At 37.9% G+C, this 24,329-nt stretch overlaps 2 protein-coding genes across 2 annotated transcripts in view; both read right to left on the reverse strand.

Moving 5' to 3' along the window:
* Positions 1-16,270, reverse strand: part of igdcc3 (immunoglobulin superfamily, DCC subclass, member 3) — an 89,157-nt gene extending 72,887 nt beyond the window's left edge. The window contains exons 1-2 of the mRNA XM_057345887.1: positions 15,974-16,270; positions 1,446-1,751 (exon numbers count right to left, since the gene is read on the reverse strand). Coding sequence (XP_057201870.1) covers positions 1,446-1,751; positions 15,974-16,040 — 373 coding nt within the window. The 5' untranslated portion in view covers positions 16,041-16,270. The remainder of the gene's footprint in view (positions 1-1,445; positions 1,752-15,973) is intronic.
* An 832-nt stretch (positions 16,271-17,102) lies between these two features.
* Positions 17,103-24,329, reverse strand: part of igdcc4 (immunoglobulin superfamily, DCC subclass, member 4) — a 97,064-nt gene continuing 89,837 nt past the window's right edge. Inside the window, exons 18-20 of the mRNA XM_057341861.1 lie at positions 23,683-23,905; positions 23,128-23,256; positions 17,103-21,755 (exon numbers count right to left, since the gene is read on the reverse strand). Of these exons, the coding sequence (XP_057197844.1) occupies positions 21,201-21,755; positions 23,128-23,256; positions 23,683-23,905 (907 nt within the window). The 3' untranslated portion in view covers positions 17,103-21,200. The remainder of the gene's footprint in view (positions 21,756-23,127; positions 23,257-23,682; positions 23,906-24,329) is intronic.

Raw genomic sequence — 24,329 nt, forward strand, 5'->3', positions numbered from 1 at the left:
TAGGAGAGAGATGAGAGAGAGGAAGGGGGAGAGAGAGAGAGAGAGAGAGAGAGAGAGAGAGAGAGAGAGAGAGAGAGAGAGAGAGAGAAAAAGGCATATTTCAAGCCTGAATTTCTCACATCATCACAAAAACACACATTCACATTAACACTGCCGTGCGCTTTCAAATTAACACTCGCCCGACGTGCATTTAATGAGCAATTCTGTTCTCCCCTTGGCTTCTACATATGACCACGGCAACACAGCCGCCTCCTGCTAACCGCTAACGTGAACATAAAGAACCCTCCATAAGGCTCTTCTGTTTTCTTTCATCTGATGCCCTTTATATTCAGCCAGCATCTGTATCAAAGGATCAAACGCATTTTAAGCAACATGAGAGCGAACAAATGACAATAAGTCATCTTTAGTTGCCGTAAACCCATGCTGAGTTTATAAAAATCCAATCATAAGCACAATACAGTAATAACGTTTCAGAACCGGATGGGAACAAGGTACGATTCATACAGGGTCACAGTGGGTATGGACGGCTAGAAAAGCAAATTTAGCCCTGGTGCCTGCGACCAGCAAGTGGGCGAACAACAGCACTCCAGATTATTGTGACATCGACAAAAGCGGCGCGAAAAGAGCACAGCATGGCAGGGTTTAATAGTTAAGTTCAATACAAGAGCCAGAGATTTAAGCAATATAAATCACGACACAAGCACGACCGGGAGCGCCACAGCAGCGCACAAAAGAGAGACTGGATCCTACAAGCCAATTTATCTTCAGAAATAGAAGGGGCCCATTGTCCATATATCAAATGGCCTGTCCCAGCCCCCTGTGTCCCTCATGTTCAGTTCATCCAAAATTAATGTAGCCCGTGTCTACACCATGCCGCGCTGTAACACTGTACGCTCTGTGGACAACCCCAGCAAACCCTTCCAATGAGCTGGCAGTGGTTTCTATCTAACTCACTTAAGCTTCTTGAGATAATCTAACAGCAGCAATATCTGTCAGACAGAAAAAAGAGCAAGTCAAGCATGGGCTATATGGAACAGATGTCGAGGGAAAAACCTGAATGCTGTGCATAGATTCCAGAGATAACGTTGACATTTTGCATTAGGATTTTGGAAGAGCATTGAGATTTGAAAGAGATGCAAGCAGAACAACTTTAAAGGACTGTGTTTTTAATAACTGCTTACAAATTTACCTTTATTGTACCATAAAAATGAAAATAGTTCACCGAAAAAATGTTATATTGTTTTAAATCCATATCACTTTATCTCTAGTGTACAATGGAAAGTCAAAGGAAAACTGCCCTGTTCACTTATTTCCATTATTTCCATTAAGCCATCTCTACTTGTATCCTTGTAGCCTTTTCAAGAATCCGCAATAGAGAAGCTCTGTAACTGAATGAGCGCATTGGGGACTGAGAAAGTTCTTAAGAAAACTGAAGTGGCACTTACTAGAAGCTTGCACCCTGGCTTTGCGGCTCAAGACCAACCCGAAGAAATTCTGGGCCATGCACTCATAATCTCCCTCATCGGACGTGCCTTCAGACTTGGTCTTCTGGAAGTGACCAATCAGAAGCGAACCGTTAGAAAACATGACGTAGTTCTGGTCCTCCAAAATCTGCACACCGTTGTGCCTCCACTGAGTGGTGATGGGTGGAATTCCCTCCACCTGGCAGTGTAGCATGAGAGGTTGTTCCTGCACGGCGATGATGTCACTGGGTTCCAGAGTGAATGACAGCTCGGCCCCTGATGTCACACCTGTGGGTGCACAGACACATAGATCAAAGAATGCATTATAGAGGCAAAACAAACTGAAAGGCAAAACTCAGAGTTCTATATCTGTACACTTTCATAAAAGGTAGTTGGGAACAAAAAGACTAAAGTCCTTTAGTAAGCATGTCCTTGATTAAAGAAAGAGAGTGAGTGAGAGGGAGTTTAGTGTATTAATATGGTTTTTAAAGGGACAGTTCACCCACATTCACTCACCCTCAGATTGTTCCATACCTGTATACAATTCTTTGTTCTGCTACACACAAATTAAGATATTTGGAAAAATGCTTGTTATCAAACACATCATCCCCCATTGACTCCCATAGTATTTATTTTCCCTACTATGGCAGTAAATTATGGAGGATCGGGAGTGCCGATTAGAAATAAAACGACGAATCAATTGATCGACTTAATAATTAAAACATAAAAATGTAAACAAATAAATCACTTTTTAAATTGAGAAATTCATAGACTTATTTAAAATGGTTTATTTAATTTCTGTTTTAAAATGTAGTTTAATTGAACAATAAAACGTTAAATTTAAAAAATCATTTTTAAATGTATAAATAAATAGATGCATTTAAAACTGCTTATTTAATTCATGCTTTTAAACGTAAAAAATAAAACTATAAAAAGGGACATAGGTTATCATTAGCCACGCTGCTTGCGTGCGGTGTAATCTTAGACAGGGTGTAAATGAAAATGGATTGCAGCTTTCCTGACAGCATTACAATCCCAACCCGAGTTTCATCCTCGTCTCTATTACACCCCTGATTCAAAGCAACGCGTTTTCGTTTTGCCGTCCATAACAACAGATTACATCCTGGAGTCTCTAGTGAGCGGATGGGTTCAGTGTCAAGGCCATTGTGGGTACAGCTCACACTGTATGGAAGGTAAATCCTGCCAATTTTAAATAAATTAATTAAACGATGAAAATGAAAACCAGATTTACAATTTCATTATACATAACTGCGCGCAAAATATGTGCCAAAATGAAAAATATTTCATTTCATTTTCATTTTTACAATGACAATGCACTGTCCCTGTCAAATTGAAAAAGAAAATGCAACTGGTGATTTGACATTTAATTTTCACTAAAATCTCGAGGCAAGACATTTAAAATTGTGCATTTATGAAATATGAAATTGAAAAGGCAAATGTGAAAAATGTTTTTCAAAGGTTTTTATTAATGCTCACACAATTACTGACACAATTCAAATTAAAATGTAAAGTTTTATTTTCTCTTTTATTTCATTTTCTTCTCCATTTCCATCTTAGTTTTCATTTTCAAAGTCATGCAAAGTACATGTTAATCAGTGGGTGTGCATGAGCGTCTGCATTACTGGTAACGAATGCATTACTTGGTCCCGCCTGCTTGTTGGAGCAGGGGACCAGACATCAATGATGCGGTGTACATCGTTAATGCTTATTTTTGGCAGATCTTGAGGACATCTTGTAAACATTGACATTTTGCGTGGAGCGAGATCAAACCAGAAACTGACATCCCGACTTCTGGCGACAGCGGAAGTTCGTCGCTACGCTTGTGCACAGGGTCTATTTCGTTTGAGTCGCAAAGGGAGCACGTACCGCGCGGCTGAATATCAGATGACTGTCACATAGGTGTAGCAATTGCAAGTTTGCATCCGCCTGAATTTGGCATACCCAATTTTAAATGCACACCATATCCACATACAGTGGTGTAAATACAAAATTTTGGTGTCATATTCCAGGAAACCCCTCCAAATTTCATAACACTGCTGAAAGTGATAAACATTATTGTATGTGCTGTCAGTTCTATGAAAAAGACACAAAAATAAAGTCTGTTTTTGAAAGTGTATTACTCTGAGCCTGAGGGGCCCAAGAACCTGCAGACAATTGTTCTTGATTCCAACAGGTCTCAACAAAGGATTTTTTTTCTCTATCATGTGACATTCAATTATTATTTTAAAGCAACTCAAGTGTCCTTTTTTCGTAATTTCCACCTCAATTTGGCATACCCAATTTTAAACAGACACCATAACCACATAAAGTGGTATAAAAAATGGAATAGCTTTGTGTAATTTCACAGTAAACCTCTCAAAATTGCATGTAACACAGCTGAAAGTGCATGTAACAAGCGAAACTTGGTGTTGAGTTTGCTCGTGGTGTTTTGGTCCACCTCCCCTGTTGCGCATTGCCATATCTCAGCCTCTGATTCGCCTATTTGGACAAATGAGGGGTCTAAATAGAGGTCAGAGTCTGAGCTTCCGTTTAATATGTATCTCATGTGGATAGACAGAGGTTCCGATATTTTACAGAATTTTTAACTATCCAAGCTTTTATGTCACGTTGCTGACGCAGCATGTTGATGGGAGACATTGGAAGAGGATATTTAACTTTTAAAACCACAAAAAGAGGTAGGAATGGACTTGCTTTGTAGAAAATAACCTAACAAAAAATATTATGTAGCATTTCTGGCTAAGTGTAATGGTGGGATGCAGTTATTAGCTTAGATATTCGATGGATGTGTTGTTTGTTTACAAATATCAATTTCATACATCATAATTCATTTGACTTGCATTCGATCTGTGGTAAAATATCAATAAATCCAACTGGAGATCTACAGTATATTCTGTAGAATAAGAGTTCATTTGATATATAACTTGAACATGATCATAAACACATATGATTTTAAAGCTATGACATGGGGATATGATGAATCTCAGCCTAAATAAGTTATTTTATGTACGATAAATGCCAAAATGGTGCACTTCAGAAACTAGAGACTCTAACTATCATACATGGTATCATTTGAAAGCTTAGTTACAGAAATACATGTAAACATTAAGGGAATACATTTCAACGTCATTTTTGACGAGTTTAACAGGTTAAAGGGTAACTCCGGCCAAAAATGAAAATTCTGCCATTAATTACTCACCCTCAAGTAGTTTAACGTCTGTATGACATCCATTTTTCCCAAAAACGCAAATTAAGGTAGTTTTGGAAGCTTTCTGACTCCTCAGATTGCAACGCAACCAATCTTCCTGACTTGAGTGTTAGTTTCCAGCACGCGTTCCCGAGAGCCACGTGACAATCAGAAAGCTTCCAAAACTACCTTAATTTGCGTTTTTGGATAATTAATTAGTAATTAATTGGAGAATTTTCATTTTTGGCCGGAGTTACCCTTTAAATACACTCATGAGCAAACATCTTCAAAAAGCGATCGTGTTTCCCCCATACCTGCTCAATATAAGCATATAATATGTGTTTGTAGTTTTAACTGTTTCTCTGTATGCGATGATGAGAAATAAGGGTCAGTAGAGGAAGGAGGATTGACAACGTGATGTGATCGTTTTCCTCTCACATATCTAATTTAAGCCTTTGTTTTAAGATTAAAAAATATGATTTCAGGAAATCATGAAGCCATTGTGACTATAACACAGCAGACATCACTTGCATGTTTTAATGGTAAAATTGTTACTATTTTGTTTTCAACTGTTCAGTAATTTTCAAATTTTCAGTGCCACCAAGGGAAAAAGTTAATTTCGAGCCCTGTTCTCTATTTATTTGCTTAAATATTATGTATGCAAGTTACCTTTGCATGCTATTCATTTGTTAAAGAAGTCTAAACTTTGCAGTTACAGACCTGCCAACCTTGGAATATTTTTTTGAGTACCATCAGCCGAAGAGACAGAACACAGGTTTTTAACATATAACATATTGGTTGTGAAAAATGCATCAGTCACATTTTTGAAAATAACTTTTCTTATTGAACACATGTATTTAAATTTAGGAAACATTTGTGTATATTGTGTGTGTAAATAATCTTCAGTGAGATACCCTTGATGTATATCAATCACATTTACTTGCAGTGGCACTTGCTCTTGACTGCTTTGTTTCATAGGTCGCTGATTTGGCCTTTCTGAGCAGAGCATCAGCAAAGTTTTCCATGTTGCCGTTAGTCCCCATTCCAGCCACGCGCACGCACACGCACGCACGCACACGCACAAACAAACACCTCTTGGTAACTTTCTATGCTGCACACATACACTTTCATTTTTTGCCAGCCTGCCATAATCTACTTTACTTATTTATTCACGTTTATAATTATTAATCTCAAAAGTTTGCATATGACATTTTATTTTATTGACAATTATCGAGAGCTCGATTTTGCAGAGCGCATTCAATCCGCTTCGCTTTACTGAAAGAGAACGGCGCCGGCACGCCGTTTTTATGTGACCAAAACTCGATGCTCTCTCGCAGATATAAGTGCACGTTTTTGAGTGTGAGAATCCACCAGCGCAATCGGCGCCTATGGTACTTGGTAAAATCACGGTAACTTTTCGTGAGCGCTCATTTATAAATCAGAAATAATGTTAGCGCATCTTGCGGGCAAGTGCACGTTATCAAATGAGCCCGCGAGATCATCGACTGCATAGGATTAAGCTAATTCAATATTTCAACTTTCCACATCTACCCGATCCGTTTACCTTAGAGCTCAGAAGACGTCTTGACTCTTCGTTTAAAACAATGCGTCAGAACGTGTGTGTGGAATGTGATCACGCGGGATTTTGTGGTTCTGCCGATTTGCTGACTCTTGTTATTGATTGATAGGCCACAGGACGTGTCAATCATCGCAGCTTTCCATTTGGGGGAAGAACTCAGTGCTATGATTGGACATATTCTTCTTTTTTCTGTTGCTTGTTTTGAGTACTGCACGCAGCAGAGGCGTCATCAGGTTTTTGCGTAGTTTAGAGTTACAAATCGTACCAGCGTACTTTGAGGTCAAAATGCGTACCGGCTACGCAAAATGAGTACAGGTTGGCAGGTCTGCAGTTATTATAGGGGAAGGCGATTGTTTACATTGTGTTGTTGTAAACAACACAAGTGGTTTGCAAAATTTGCACAATTAAAAGGTTCTGTATTAGGACTGCAGCTGTCATGCATCCTGATTCCTTCACTTGGTCATGAGTGCCACCTCTTTATAAACAGCGTCATTTTGTGGGACTTACAAACCTGTATAATACTAGTGTGGATTTTTTCTACAATATTCACTCACCATGACAGTATAAAAGGACACTTTAAGTCAATCAACTGTAGTATTTCCTTTCTCAATCTGCAGAAAATGGGGTAAAAATTACTGTCATGTACTGGGAAACCGGTATAAATCTGGAAAATATTGTTATATAATTTATGGTAATACCGCCCAGCACTAATATGCAGTGTCCGAAATTAACTTCTGCCATGTTATGTAGTTATGGCACACAAGATATAACGTTACTGTTTTAATGGCGGTAGGTCTTTCTTGCTTGCTGTCCAATGAATTTCCGCCTTACATTTACTTCGTATGAAATGTGGGAGAGGGGGTGTATACTAAAACTGATCCAAAAGATGATTGGCTGCCCCCACGTGTGTACTGTCCAATGGCATTTTTAACTCGATTGACAAATGGATAAAGAAAAGCATTTGGCAAAACAACAAAGAAAAGCAATTGGCAAATTGAGAGAGAAAAGCATTTGGCAATTTTTTTTATTTTAATTTTTTTTTGCTTTTTTAAAAAGCGATTTAAAATGTGCATTTAAAATAATTAATTAATGAACTTTTTTTTACATTTTAAAGCATGAATTAAATGAACAGTTTTAAATTGATCTATTTATTTATACATTAATTTTTTTTTCAAATTTAACATTTTATTGTTCAATTAAACTACATTTTAAAACACAAATTAAATAAACCATTTTAAATAAGTCTATTAATTTCTCAATTTAAAAAGCGATTTCTTTGTTTACATTTTCATATTTTAATTATTAAATTGATCAATTGATCATTTTATTTCTAATCTGCACTCCTGGTCCTCCATAGTAAGTGGGGGATGAGAGTTTGGTTACTGACATTCTTACAAATATCTTCCTTGTGTTTAGCACAACAAAGATATTTATACAGGTTTGAGAATGAGTAAATGATGACAGAATTTTCATTTTTTGATGAACCATCCGTTTAACCATTTCTACAAATTTTGTCAAACACTATTTAGAAAACAAAGGTGTTTTCAGGATTATGTCCCAATAAATTTAGCAAAAAAAGCATTACAATTTAATTTAGAGATAACTCTAATATTTTTGTGTGATATTTTAAAATTACACAAAATTACTTTTTTAAAAACTATGTTTACATTCCATCTAGGTGGATAAAATATATAATATTTCTCATTCTTTGCTATTACACCATTTGACATTTTCAGGTAACTTCAGTTTTAACTTTAAAAAAAAGGTGCAAATGTTATTCATAATTACCCAAATCAACATAAAGTACATTTTAAAATATCATGCTTTTAAAGCAAGTTTTTTCAAGATTTTTACATTTCTTTTCTTGCCAAAGCTTTTTTCTCATTGACCCTGACTATTATGACACCAACAGCATAATAAATATCAAACACCTTCTTTAAAGTGAATCACCTGTTAGGTTCAGTCCCATCTGATCTTTTGCCACTCAGCCAAATTACAAATCCTCACACAGACAGAAACACATGCACACTCCTACACTAATACATCTCACTAAATGTTCCCTTTTCACAACAACGTCCTTCAGCAGATCACTGACGCTCATACCAATGAGAGGGATGATAAACAGGGAGGCAAGCATGCTGCCCGGTCTTAGTGTGATGAAAAATGAGCTTAGTGGAGTCTCCTGTGCTTCAGCGTTTGACGTATCAGGTTTCAGTCACTGATGGGCTAAACAGTAGCAGTCTCTGCCCTGCGGCTCAAGAATCTATCTGAAGTTAAGCGGGCGGGGGGTGTGGGGTGGGTTGTGGGAGGTACAAAAGGGGCAGCTAGAGACCATCATCATCGTTCAGATTGCAGCCCCAAAATACAATTCCACGCACTGGACTGCCTTGAGTCACTCGTGCCTGCAGATCACATGACAAGTAAATGAAGAGAGAGACAGAAATACAGCTTCTCATTATGTCACGAAAGCGGCCTGAATATTTCACTCCTGTTCTTCTCTTTTGTTGTCTGAAATGCGTTGTCTGTTCTCTAGCTTTAACTACAGCACCAGCAGGAAATCATTCTCAGCATTTCATGCACATCCCCAGAGCAACTGAAAATGCTCTCTCATCTACTCGAGATGAAGCCTGCCATGCTTATTGTAAAGGACTTAAGGGGTTCATTTTATTTGATGACAATCTGAAGCGTATGTTTTTTCACTATGAAACAAGTACTACAGTCAAGAAGGCTTCTGAAAGCACAGTGATGTTATTTTGATGGAATGAACAAATTTCGGGCCATTTTCCATCAATTTCCTATGACATTTACTATTTCTGTGTCAAGCATGCATGTGACCCTGGACCACAAAACCTGTCATAAGTAGCACGGGAATATTTGTAGCAGTAGCCAACCATACATCATATGGGTCAAAATCGATTTTTCTTTTATGCCAAAAATCATTAGGATAGAAAGATCATGTTCCATGAAGATATTTTATCAATCAGATTTCAAAACTAGATGCCCCATTCAAGCACTCCAGGCAAGTAGACCGTTCCAAGATGGCAGATGCCCATCTTGGAACGGTCCACTGATGTCACTCACAGTTTGCTAGAATGCCACAACACCTGCACAGCCATGACTGTGCATTTTAATTCCCGAAAAATTGGATACCCTTTCGTTGTTGTCATGTGTTAGTGTAGCAAATGTAATGTTTGAGTTTGCCCAACAACAAATATGTTTCATATATTGTGTTTCTTTTACTTATTATTTATTGAATGTATTTTGTAGCACTTTGGGTGTGAGAAAGGCGCATTATAAATAAAATGTATTATTATTATAATCATGCACTGTCAGCTTGCTCTTGAGTGTTAACGGACCGGCTTGGCAGGGTTGCCAGGTCTGTGACAAAAGTCCAAATAACAGAACTTAACATTCATAAATAAAATCATCTTAAGATTGACGGCTATATAACAAAATTCTTCCACTCCTAACCTGTGGATAAAACAAAGCGGAGCAACAGTTACAATTTTAACCCAATTCACGCGAAAGCCACAGGCGGACTCGCACTGTTCCAATATGGCGGACGACCTATGTATAGCGGCCCATAGAAACAGATGCTAATGTGGCATCTAGTTTTGATATCTATGTTATCAATTTTATTTTTGTGAGTGGTTGCAGCAAAATCGTGAACAAAAATGGCGGAAAACATATCTACAAACATTGCTCGCTGCTGCCAGCTCTTTGGGAATTACCCACTCAAGTTTGGAAACTAAATGTAAAGCTTAGAATTTCCGTTTCGGGTTCATCTACTCTCCACAACATCATTTAAGCGGTAGGCGTTAAAACTAGGGCTGTCAACGTTAACGCGTTAACGCATGCGGTTTTTTTTTTTTTTCAAATTAACGCGTGAGAAAATATTTATCGCAATTAACGCAGCATCCGTTTGTTTTGACATCCTTTGTCTAGCGTTACATTATGTAATCACGCTTTTATTCGTGTACAGGCTTTTAAACCACTTAAGCGCGATTTTAAACAGTTGCTTTGACGCGTTCAATGGAGATAGACCGCTTCTAAACTGTGGGACGCGGCAAAACGCAACGCGAGGTCCAGTCTGGTGTAAACAGTCACGGGCTGAAGGCTGCGTCGGTGAATCTCTGTCAGACAGCGCATCCGTGTTAAGTTCTCTTTCGTGCTTGAATGGATAAAACCAAGCAAGATTATGTCAGAAAGCCCGTTTTGTCTAGCATTTTCTTAAGCACAGACTTCAAAGTGTAAAATAAAATCTTAATGAATGCAAAGTGTTGTGAAAATGGGAGTGCGGTGACGGTCAGATCTGTGTACTGAGACAGCTCTTAAAGGGGCCGCGCTCTTAAACGTGCTGCTGTGACACCTGTCACTAATGTTAATCAAAGAACAAAATAAAAGAAGAAATCAATGTGATTTTGTAGCTTTAATGAGAATTCTTCTGCATTTAATTTATAATTTAGCATTAAAGACTGTAAAGTGTTCTTCAATTTCTGTATATTTCCTACATGAGCTCTCAATTATACTGTTGAATGGCTATAATTCATGTTAAAATAATCAATTTAATAGAGACATCAGTTACAGTGCTAATATCAAAATGTTAGCTTTCATAAAATGATGCTGTTAAAGAAATATGTTGTTTCTACATCAATTTTAAGATTAAATGTGAAATTATTAAAATGTAAAAGTATATTTTAAAATATTATTGTTATGTACGATTAATCGTGATTAATCACAGAAAAAATGTGTGATTAATCCGATTAATTTTTTTTATCGATTGACAGCACTAGTTAAAACAAACCTGTTTCTTCTTAGCAACGGCTTGCTACAGCACCTCTGATTAACAACTTCATAGGCTATTTTCTCAACATTTTGATTTTTTTGCACCCTCAGATTCCAGATTTTTAAAGAGTCGTGTCTTCGCCAAATATTGCCATATCCCAAATAATCATAAATCAATGGAAAGCTTATTTATTCTGCTTGCAGATGATGTATACATCTCAAATGTAGATTTATATGTATGTACATGTATATATTTTAAAAAATTGACCCTTGGTTTTGTGGTCCAGGGTCACGTACTGTATGTTCAGTAAAGCCAGTGAGAAACAAAGGCTACATCAGAAGCAGTGAAGTCTATAGAGCTATCGATCAGAGAACTTTAAAGGAAGCTAGTCTTGACTCAGATCATACATCAATCAAAGCAGGAGAAACACAGCAAAGCAAGACAAGAACAGAAAACCGAGATGGAGTTGAAAAGAAAGGTGAGAGCTATATTAAAAGAAAGAAACAAAGGAGGACAAAAACCATGAACAAGTATACAGCAGCAGTCACATTAACACTGTTTGCAGTGACTCTTCTTTCGAGGGATGTTTAGGGTTTAAGCAGGGCTACAGCCCCCTGGAGCGTGAGTCCTGGAGCCTGCAGGCACATACACAGCAGTGTACAGAGTGGTGTTCACACAAGGGTTTACACGTACGCCACACCAGGTCAGCTTTAACTAGAGAAAAAGTTATCAACATTTATCACCTGAAAAAGAGTTGTTCACCCCAAAACTCATTTTAACAAAGCACCATAAATATAACACAGTCATAAGGGGCACCACAGGAGTGATTTTAGTTTTCGGAAAACCTTATAGGGGGACTGATCTGTATGTTGTTTGTTCTTTTATAGGCACACTAAATTAGCTCTGACTTCAAGGGATAGTTCACCCAAAAATGAAAATTCTGTCATCATTTACTCAACCTCAAGTTGTTCCAAACCTGTATAAATTTCTTTGTTCTGTTGAACACAAAGAAAGATTGTTGGAAGAATGTTAGCAACTGAGATTTCTGGAGCACCATTGACTACCATTAAAATAGTTGTCAAAGGTGCCCCAGAACTGTTTGTTTTCCAACATTCTTCGAAATGTTTTCTTTTGTGTTCAACAGAACAAAACAATTATACAATCATTCTTTCTAGTCAATGGTGCCCCAGAAATCTCAGTTGCTAACATCCTTCCAAATATCTTTCTTTGTGTCCAGCACAACAAAGTAATTTATACAGTTCGGAACAACTTGAGGGTGAGTAAATGATGACAGAAATTTCATTTTTGAGTAAAACTATTCTTTTCACAGTACAGTGTAACCCAGCAGGAACTACTGTACTAGTGACAATATTTTATGTTCATTGGCCATACGCATGCCACAAAACAGTATTTTAAACTGCTACAAGACATAAACATAGAGAAAGGTACATGTCGCATTTACCAGTCACGTTGTGTTCTGTGATATGAAACACTGAGAGAGGAAAAAGTAGGGCTACAAGACAACATACAATCACAACTCATACGTCTACATTGCATTTCGTTTTTTTTGAATGGCATGCTATCAGGTGAGTTAGATTAATTTCAGAGTTTATCTGTTGAGCGGATCTGCACTAAAAAGGATTTTGCTTCACCTTCAAATCAAAATCCTTTAATTTATCATTAATGGCAGGTTAACCGCTATGACTCCAATCTAGCAAAGCTTGTTAAATTGTATAGTATAGGCTTGGTGTTAGGTCATGTATTGAACATGCTTTAATGAAACCGAATCATTCCCATGAGCGTTATAATTCAATATATATTTCAACATTCATTTTTCCTCTGCACAATCCCAGTGTAAACTATAGCAACATGATCTGTATCCTGCCCTGGATCATATAAATGTGATTATAATGTAATCAAAACGCCAACTCTGTGTTAAATGCCAACCATTTAGTCCTGGCAGCCTGACCCTGAGTTGGTGAAATATCAAACCGAACTGAATTAAAGCACACACAGTCCAGAGACAGGCCAGTTTCATTAGTTAAGTATAGTTCTGCTAAATAGCATTTGCCTTTCACTTTAAATATGGGTTTAAAATAATTTGGCATGACTTAAACACAACCTACAGCACATGCGCATCTTCTCCTCCTCCATGCGTAAAGTGCATTTAATTTCAGTTGTGTATGAATGGGGTCTATAAATAAACTTGCCTCTTCTTATCTCCACCCTCTATTTAGTCATCATGATTGTTGACTAAACAACAAGTCGTTCAACAAGTAACTATACGCTTACCAGTTTATTGCACAGATATTTAGGATAGCATGCTGTGCTTTAGCTGTTAGACAGATTATACGGTAAAAGGAAGAAAGAAGTTAAGCCTTTAAATTTGACCCAAACAATGAAAATTCTTGTCATTTCAAACTTGTATGGCTTTATGGTACCCATTTATTTTATTGTACAGACACCAAACCAATGCAAGTCAATGGGTGCTGCCATTGTTCGGTTACCAACATTCTTCAAAATATCTTTTGTGTTCTGCAGAAGAAAGAACTTCATACAGGTTTGAAATGACAAGAGGGTGAGTAAATGATGACAGAATTTTCATTTTTAGGTGAACTATCCCTTTAACACACAACCACATCAACCATACACATTCAAACATCTTTGTTACCTCCTTAAACCATATCTGCCTTTTGGTGTGACAGGCTTGGGCACCAACTGCATGTCTTCCTTTGACAAAGCACTGAACAAACACTGCTGTCAGATGGAAAACTGATTTCTTGAATTAAGATTTACAGAATTCAATCTTTTGTACTGAAAATAGGTGAAAAATTAACATCAACACCGCAGATTGACTTTAAACCCATTATCCCTCTGAAATCAAAGCAGATTGTTCTTTTAGCAGTCACTTTTTTCATTTTTACTGGACCAGCTGTTGGATATGTGAAGAATTCTTCCATTAAAAGTTCTTATTGCTCCATCAATGCATAATGGAAAGACTCATTCCTACAGTGAGAGACTTGCACATTTTCACAGAATATTCACAGTTGACAGTCATCAAACAATATAAATTATTCAATCATCCGTAGCCTTCCATTTGAACTTCACATGCACAAAGCATGTGGCTGCAAGGGTGTGTCCTTTAGCCCAAGATTAGAACGTGTCCAAAATAATTGTAAGAAATAACTTTCATTAGTGTCCTGCATTTTCTCACACACTTGGAGGTCTTTAAAGTGATAGTTCACCCAAATATAACAGAACAAAATAACAGAATAACAGTGTTCTGCAGAAGAAAGAAAGTCATACAGGTTTGAAATGACAAGAGGGTGAGTAAATGACAGAAAATTTATTTTTGGGTGAACTATCACTTTAAATCAATAGTCTCACACACACACACACACACACACACACACACACACACACACACACACACACACACACACACAATTTCACACATAAAAATGTGTATTATGATACAGAATAACAGCTTTCGCACAGTTAAGTAAAAACCAAGGACAACTGAAATGGTGTGATTTAAAGTCTATCATACAACTCAAATATTTGCAGCATTTGCTGCCCTGAAAAGCTAAAAGATGTTCTTTTGTCGAATACATTGATGAACTTATAACTACTTTTCCTGTACTTCCACTTTTTGACTGAATTAAATACGTTAGACAACAGGACAAAATGTATTCTTACGTTCATTCTCCTAAAGTGAAAAATAAAATGTATTCTCACAATAACTCTCAATTGAGTAACCTAATCCACGCTTTCCCAACTCAATCTCTTTCATTTTCTGTCAAGTGCCATCCTCATGGACAGCTCTGAGATGGCACTCATAATGAGTATATTTCTGAGGAAGACAAACTCGAACATAAGCCAATAATTCTAACACAAGCTCCCAACACGTACGTGTTTGGCTTATGATGATTGAACTTAGTTGGCAGTGAAATGAGCTCTGTGAATACTAAGCAAATTTATCCCCATTACAATAATGTTACGCTCCTGTAAGCATGCATCTATACGCTGACCTCTATCCCAACAAAACAGGCCGTGCAGTCACACACAAACTGACAATCACATGGGAACAAAGAAATCAAGGAAATGTAAGAGAAGGACATGCAATCTTCAAGACAATAGCTGACTTCAGTTTTTCCACACGTATTACAATGGATACACAATAAAAAGAAGACTCAATTTGAGCTCCTGCTGTCTGTGAATGATAGACGCAAAAGTGGGTTGAGTAGAAACCAGAAGAGCTTGTAGTTTAGGAAATATTTCTGCAGCAGAGCAACTGCTAGATGCATTTCAATTTCCTGAATAACAATCTTTGCTATTTTTAAGTTATCAGTGTTGTCAATACCTACGGTATACTGTATGTTATATGAAAGAAATGATAGAAAAATAAGGTTTAAGACCAAAAAGCAGACGGAGGCAAACAAACAGGAAAGATGGAAACTATGTCTTGTGACTAAATAAAGGACATACACAGAAATAAAGTGTAACACTTCAATATCAAGTCCTGCCTGACTCTACTGATCACACTCCATGACTAGCCTAATGCATAAATGACACCCAATAGCATAAAAGAACCAACGGCTCTGCTTTATATCGTTTATTGACATATTTCAATCAAATGTGATTAACATTGCAATGTCAAATTTCACATCCAACAAGCAATACACGTGATTACCATTTCTTGGCATAAGTCAAGTTAAAATATAACAGTGAAACATTGTCTTTAAAATCTTAATATCTAGCAAGCAAGTGCGTTAAAAACTCAATTCATTCTTTCAGGCAGCTCACCCACTCAAATCACTACCGCTTTAAACACAGTGCAATCACAAAGAGAAGCATCGCTACTGCCGACAGTAATAAACGTTGCCAAGTTCACGGCCATTCACTGGGATCACGGTATCGTGAGGAAATCCCACACTTACCGACAAAAGCGAGCAGGAGTATTCCAAATAAACGCGTAGCTTGCGGGAACCACTTTCGGGAAGCCATTTAATTAAATTGAAATTTAGACGAGACACATAAAAAGCAAGGTAAGACGACAGCTAAAACAAGACGGGAAAGCAGCGGTCTGCTCCTCTCTATCCAAACTACAGTCGCTGGCTTTCTGGACTCCGGCACACTTGCGCCATTTTGCACATCTTTCAGGAATGTGTCAGAAGCATCTCGCGCTCTGCTCCGTCTCTACTCCTCGAGACCAGCGCACGCTTTGCAATGCGTTCATCCACCTTCCTGCGCGCACACCACCTCTCGCTCTCTCTCTCTCTCTCTCTCCCTCTCTCAAAAGAACAAAAGACGCGATATCTAAACAGAGATAGAAAGGGGTTCTCTTCTCTGGCGTACTCCGTTCAGTACCTAAAGCTATATGTTTTATTATTAATTGTTCATGGCTGAACAAAGAAATACTATCAAACACGAACAAAGATTGTATGTATTTAGCCTACTGCGAAACTCAGGGGGGAAATATAGATGGAATGAGGTGCGAGTCTTAACAACAATTTCATCAAAAACATTATCAAGAATAATATTGTCTTTCCCTTTGAATTTATTTAACTGTACGTTTTTTGTGCGTTTTTATGGTCTCTATCTTTCATTAATTTTAAATACTTGAAAATCAGAACAAATAAATAAAACGACTTTTGCGTTTTTAATACTTAAAACACTATATGTGAATATCATAAAATATAAACACTTATTTGAAACTGTCAAATTGAAGGAATATATGGAAAAGGTGCAACGCCGGTGATAGAGGGACATCTATTGGTGAGATCTGTTCATTAAGTATGCAAGATGTGACAGTAAATGGTCACGGACAGCCTATTATTTTACTGTGGCTCACATTTACATTGCTCTGATCATTTCGAGAGTCTATACGCAATCTTGCTTTTTTAGGGTGCACTATTTGTTACCACATATCACAATATGATCACAAATGTTACAAACAGTAGCTCTTGCACTTTTGATAGTGTATGCATCAAAACACAATTCAACATTTTCTTCTGGAAAATACACAGCCGCTTTGACATAAATTATGAGACATGCACTCTGGGCTGGGTCAGCATTTTATTATTAATATGTTTATTTACATAGTACAGGTTTGCAGAGACTTTTGCTGCAAATCACACAGAGACAGTAACTGAGGGGGAAAATAAACACTATAATATCATCATCATCCACTGCATTCATCCACCTGACAACAGACTCCATCCTTCACAGCTCATGTATAGAATATGAGCATCTACATTTGATCAGTCATCAGATATAATTTCATTGCATCAGTTATTCATAGGGGAAAACGGTTCCAGTTAAAAGAATTAAGTCCAATTTAGGCAGGTAAACAAGGTTTTCTAACATATTCTGCATATAAAGTATCATGAGAATGGCCATATATGTAACAATGAGATTCACAGATCCATGATTTTTGCAGTTTATAATGGGACACTAAATGGTTACTGAATGCTTCTCCTTGTCTCTTTACACGTCTTCCTGTGACATTCAGACAAATGTCACAGACAAACACATGTTGTAATTATACGTGGTTAATGTTGTTGTTGTGACTGTCAGAAACATCAAAGACCATACTGCTGCTGGTGTTACACTGATGAGTTTACAGTATGTGTGCTGAGAATATCAGAAACGCACAGTTCTGCTGGTTGGCTGAAAGTACACAAAAATAATTTACACAAAAGGACCAAAGAAAAACAGTCATAAGAAAACAAAAAGGAAACATGTCCCCTGTTACTAAAGGAGCCTTCAGGAGCACAGGTTATGCGTTTCTACACACTTGTGAAACATCAGAGCCAGCTGGCATTTGTCTGCAATGTTTTTATACAAAGACAGGGCACCTGAGCAATGAGCACTGATTATGCACCATAAGAATACAACCAGATATACTCGTGTCTGTTTTAAGAAGTATGGTTTGACATAGGAGCCCTCTCTGACCAGCCTCAACCCTAGCATATAAAAACTCTTTGACATTACCCATCTCAACAACAAATATCATACATGCTTAACACTCAAATGTTTTGCTTTTCCACATTCTGACAATGGCATCCTGAATATAGAAACCTGCCTGTCAAAATGAGGTAAAACAACCCTGCAAGACCAGCATGGTGTGTTTTGGATGCTGGCAAGCTGGAGTCTTCACCTGGCTTCTTAACTAACCTAACCAGCGAGATTTCTTTGGTTAACCAGTTTTACTAAAAAAGCCAAGCTGGTTGACCAGCACCACCAGCTAGGCATTGCTGGTCCACCAGCTTAACCAGCACCTAACCAGCATTCGATTAACATGAGTGCTGGTCTATATTGTTTGCTTCAGCAGGGACGACAATGAACTCATCCAGTTGGTATACACTACTAGTACTGCCTAACACATGACGATGAAAACAAATAAATCTTTTAACATGTAGCCTTTGCGTGCACATTTCAGAGTGACAACATAGCGAAAATGACATCTAATCCTCTCAAATCTGCATTTCAGACCAAAGTAAAAATTTAAGGTCAATAGATTTCCCCTGAACATGTTGTAGGCGTGTTATCCTTAACACTATAGACGGTTTCATCGGACGCACGCGCCTGGCCCGAAGTTAACTTAGGTCTGTGTTTGTTGATCGGTCTGGCTAGTCGCTAATAATATAACTATTTATAATTCATTTAATTTATATGAATTATTTTACATGAATATTTTATTGTATAATAATAAACAATTTGTTGCACTTTATTGTAGGTTAATTTGATTAAATAAACAATTTGTTGAATGGGTCGTGTAACTTTCACATTAAAGTTTAGCCAAGTAATGGTTCTTCTACTGGTAACCCAAAATAATACTGGCTAGACATACTTTTCACTAGCTAGCTAATGTAATTTACTTGTTATATTTCTTTTGCTTGTTTTCAGAAATAATCTACAGGGACTTTATTCTTTGCGGATGTTTACCGGAAGTTAAATTTGGGCCACAAAAGCGTGCATGCGCAGTAACATTTGTTTATGTTCTTGCTTTGAAACCGTCTATAGTCTGATGCCGTTTTGTAGGTACTTGGACTCGAGCAAAGCTAAGACGACAGCACAACCATGTTCACTCTTCTTATACATATCTGAACAGAACTCGCACAAGCATCATATCTGTGGCAACTGCACAAGTGAAAATTTATTCCCATCCCATTTTTACAGTTTAACTCTACAACAAGTTTAACAAACGGGTACATAATCTCAGTATTAAGCAGGGACTCTACAGGAAGCTACATAGCAAGGATGACTTGTTGACTAACCACACTAACGCTATGAGAGATATGCTTATGTTGCTAAAAGTAGCTGTAGTAGACATTCATCTTCATTTTCGACATGAACAGCCCTGAGTTTGGCCTGCTGTACATACAAAAACTGGAATGTTTAAAAGACCATATTGAAAAGAACATAGTCTTGCTCTAGCACCTAAGCACTAGTCAGTGAAGTTGCTATTGGATTAATGTTTGAGACGAACACATGAACTGTGGCAATGACTAAGAACTGTGGCCAGTGAAAGCTGTGGTGGCCTCACGGGCAGTCCGGTCAATGACCTGATGTGATGACAGCGAATTTAAACCTTTTTTAATGCTTGCTTAAAAACATAACATTAACATATTATATATATATATTTGTTTTTCTTAAAAGGAACTTTAAATAAAATGCATAAAAAGGAAGCCGATAGAGATACAGACCCTGCTTTGAGCAGCAATACAAATATGATTTTTGCATGGAGGATTCAAGTTATTTACAGTCCCAATGTGGTAACAGACACGTGGCTAAAAGATACAAAAAAATTGAATGATTCCATACGGATCAAAAGCTGTCTGAGAAATGGAGGCTTTTATCCTAGTTTGACCGTTTCATAATTTTCTCAGACTCCCTGCGAAGAGTTCCCTGAGAAAAGAGTCAACGAGTACATCACATGGACACAAACGCTGAGGTCTCTGGTTAAACTGTGTGGTAAGCCTTCCATCCTGTTTAAAATATTGCAAAACTGTCGTGACGAGTGAACAAGGTACATTTTCCCCACAGCAACAACAGTAAGGACCGAATAAACCGATGGCAGCATGCTTGCACACCAGCGAATAATCCCAGACAAGTTTCAGTAACCGTTACACAAGAATACAGACACCGAGTGAGAAAGGCAGTAGATTCTGCTATTATCAAAGGCTATGAATTCGACGGCTTAAAAACAGATTGAACAAGTCGCCTCCTTAACGAAACTCATTAAAACAGCACGTAAAGAATAGTCCTGTGAAGAAATGAGGTAGTGTTGTTGACTGAGAAAAACTTGGACCATGGATTAGCGCGACATCTCTTTTCCGCGTACACTCGGGACACATTTCACACAGTCGAAAATGTACATCAAGTCCGTTTGTTGTTGTTTTCTTCATTTCGACGTGTTTTTGTACATGTAGTATGTATGTACATACGGACCTTGATAAACGCACCTTGAATGTTAGACTCCTGAGACACTAAAGTTCCAGTCAGGGAATGTGTTTTATTCGTATTGTATTAAGGTTCAATATCCACGTGGTATTTTTGGAAGAATTCTTTCCAAAGCACAGATCTGTGTATGTGCGTTTGGGAGCGGGGAGGGGGTGGGCGACCCTGAGACAGCAGGAGGTGGTGTTTTGTGGCAGGGTAATAGGTTCTCTTTGACAGAATGGGTGTACACCTGCTAGCACTGATAGTGCTATTCTCGAATCAATCTATTACGCTCAACCGTGAATGAGTTCTGCTCCGTTTCCACGGGCACGGCTGATCCCAGCGCTACGGTCTCGCTGGTGCTGGCCTCAGGATCCATCACCTCGAAGTAAAAACACTCCGACTTAACGTGTTGCATGTAAACATATCATGTCAGATCGCTCTGTACATGCAGACAATGAGAGATTAAAGTGTGCCACCCATATGCCGTAAAACGCATATCCATGGATACTAGTGCTAAAAAAATATTCTGTATATGTACATACATATAAAATAATGGAACCCAAAGGTTTTAATAAAACCGTGAGAGGAGGCGTTCGTGGCTACCAGAAAAAAACTTCTCCAGCAGAGAAGGTGCTGTTGAAGTCTCCTCCCTTGTCTCCTCTTCTTCTATCCTAGAATATTAGGACCGCTGTTTTTATGTATTCCCTTACTTTCAGTTTAGGGGTACACATAGCTATGCGCCCCTGAGGTAGACTGGACAAAACCAGAACTGGCAAAGGACGAGGGGGAAGGGGGGAGAGCTGGTGTGGGCAGGACCTTTCCCACCTGGCACAGTCTGTGGGCCCCGTTCTCCAGAGTTTCTGCCTTCAGGCGAAGGGCTTTTGGCGAGTGGAAGCCATTAGTAAGCCCTGCTCCTTGGTTTTTGGCAACGCCCACTGTTGGCTGGCTGAGCCCACTCTCAAATGGTCCATTGTGATTGGACAGTACCTCAGAGATGTGAGTGCTGGGGATGGGAGGAAATGGAGATTCAGTTTCATGGTTGTCCTCACTGTGGGCACAGGAAGGAGGGGGGGTTGCATGCCGCTGGCGAGGGGATGATGGAGTTGCCTGCTCTCCGGCAGAGGGGTGCTGGGAAGATGGAGAATCAAGACAGAGCTCCATGTCACTTTGTGGATCCTGTTCAACTGCTGTGTTGGACAGCTGCGAATGCACAATCACTTCAGCCTCCACCTGGTTCTTGCTGATGGAACAGAGTCTCTCCTCATGACCGCCCTGCAAATACAGTATATCACAAGATCAGTGTTGGGTGTAACTAGTTACTAAGTAATTAGTTACTGTAATTTAATTACTTTTCACTTGAAAAGTAAAGTAAGGGATTACTCTTATTTTTCTGTAATTTAATTACAGTTACTTTTGATGTAATTAAACTAAATACTTTGTGTAATATATGTGTGTGCAATAGTGGAATTAACATCAAAATTCAAAGTCTAACTTTAAAACGAATGCTTTAATGTATAATTCTCACATTTGTAATACTTTGGTCAGTAAATAAGAGTACTTTATGTAGTTTATATTATTTATTTGAATGAATTAAAAGAGCCGTTTTATATCTATCCTTGCATCACTTAACTAATCAAGGTTGATGTAGGATATAGAAAGTAATTAGTAATAAGTAACTAAATACTTTTTGGAGAGAGTAATTTGTACAGTAATCTAATTACACTATTGAATATGTAATTAGTAACTAGTAACGAATTACTTTTTCAGAGTAACTTACCCAACACTGCACAAGATAACAGACACAGTAGTGTCACGTGAACTGAAAAAATTATAAATACTGTGCAACAGAGTATTTCGGTAATTTTTCAAAAAAAAGTTTTTCAAAAGTGCAGCTGTATTTTTCACTTGTTAAAAGATTTATCATCATTTACACTGTGTATCCTTTGAGGTTGTAGGCAGGCCTACATATATTACATATTTCTATTTCTTCATTTTAACGTAAAAACAGAAATAATTATTATTAATATTATCAACATATTTTATGTATTCTTATTGCCCTCATTGCCCTGTATCTTAAAAATACATCTTTATTATATTATTTTATACACATTATTTATATTATATTTTTGGATATTGTAGGGATGGCAAACGAAAGGGAAAGTTCACAAACTTTACAGCACTAAGATGCTCATATGTCTCCTTAAGTGCTCCTAAGGTGCTTATTTACTATAGTTGCTCATGTTCTGTTGCAAGTAGGACCTGAATTATAAGAACAGGAACAAAAACGTTTTTTAAATAAATCAGTGTATGAGGTAAAGATGCAAGACAGAAAAAGGTGTCTTTTTATTTCCGCTGCTCTTATAGCTGGAGACCTTCGAGAAGGACAGTAATTGGTAAATAGTATGCACGCTTCAGCCTTTCATCTTAAGTGTCACATACTAATTAGCTGTGTGTCATCCCCACTGACTGCTTAATGGTAATTACTTTCTCTCTATATTTCCTGTGCACGAGGCACGATCTATCTCCATCCCCCCCACACACCAGCAGATGTTGAAGGATAATAAGTATTTTCGCAAGACAAAGATGCTAAATCTGTTATGTTCTCTATACTTCAGTCTCTCACACATGAATGTGTTTAACTCACCTTACTATTCTCTGATGCTGGTGCCTCTAGAGCTCCATTGATGAGAGCAGAAGAATACTCAGTTATAGTATCTCTATACCTTGTGATCCGGTTGGCCCAGTTCCGACTAACTGATCCATTCCAGGCTGGCTGAGTTGGATAAAGACAAAAACTTCTTAAGAAACATCGATGGCATTTTCCCGCAAGCTTCAATGGGCGCTGCACACCCACAACCAACACACCAGACACAGCTTTGGCATATAAAATGTGAATTCTAAAAAACTGCTTAACCGAAATAAATTACAAACAAATGTAGGCCATTTTTTATTTATTTCCTCACGCACAAAGTTGTATCTAACCAAAACTGTCTGAATTGCACCCACATTCTTGATAAGGCAACTGTCCCTAACCATGGCCCTAATCCTACTCTTTAACCCCATCCTCTAAATTATGGTTAATAGAGATATCATTTCAGGGCCAACAAGGAGTCCTACCTAAAAACAAAACAGTCACACAATCAATAATATACATTAGATACTAGCACATTTGACTATATCTCTATATTTAACGCTTCACCTTGGACTCTGGAGGGCCATCATCAGCCACTCCCGCATTACCCATGAGACTCTGCTCCTCGCTGGGCTCTGTGAGGGGTCTGGTGTGGTCTTGTGTACAAGGGGGCATGAGTGTTTCCAGCTCATGGCAGTCGCTGCAGTTAGGTGTGGTAGTAGGCACCGGCCGGGTACCTCTCCTGTACTGAGGAGTCAAAGAACTGGAGTCCAGTACCCCAGACACATCCCTAATTTTAACAAATAAAAAGATGATTACTGTACATGCTTTTTCTGTTTATTCTGAGCACTAATCTGTCTACATTTGCATTTTAAAGTAAATTTTTTGGCTTTTTTTGTGTTTTAGGGGCCAGTAAGGGACAATCATACATACAGAAATCATACAGAGAGAAAGAGAGGGGAACAGGAGTCGGGAAAGCATACAAGCCGAACTCGGTCACATGAATGGCTTTTGTGCAACATCTAAAATATGGCTAAAAATAAGACAAATTATTTATATTTCCCCCAAAATACGAATGAAATACATATCCATGAATGTTTATAATACAATATTTTAAATACACACTACCTTTTAAAAGTTTTGAAACACTTAATATCTGTTTTCACATTTCTCTTATATTTTAGCATTTTAAAAATAGCAACTCTTTGCCAAAA

The sequence above is a fragment of the Triplophysa rosa genome, linkage group LG1 (genome assembly GCF_024868665.1).
Source record: "Triplophysa rosa linkage group LG1, Trosa_1v2, whole genome shotgun sequence".
Lineage (NCBI taxonomy): Eukaryota > Metazoa > Chordata > Actinopteri > Cypriniformes > Nemacheilidae > Triplophysa > Triplophysa rosa.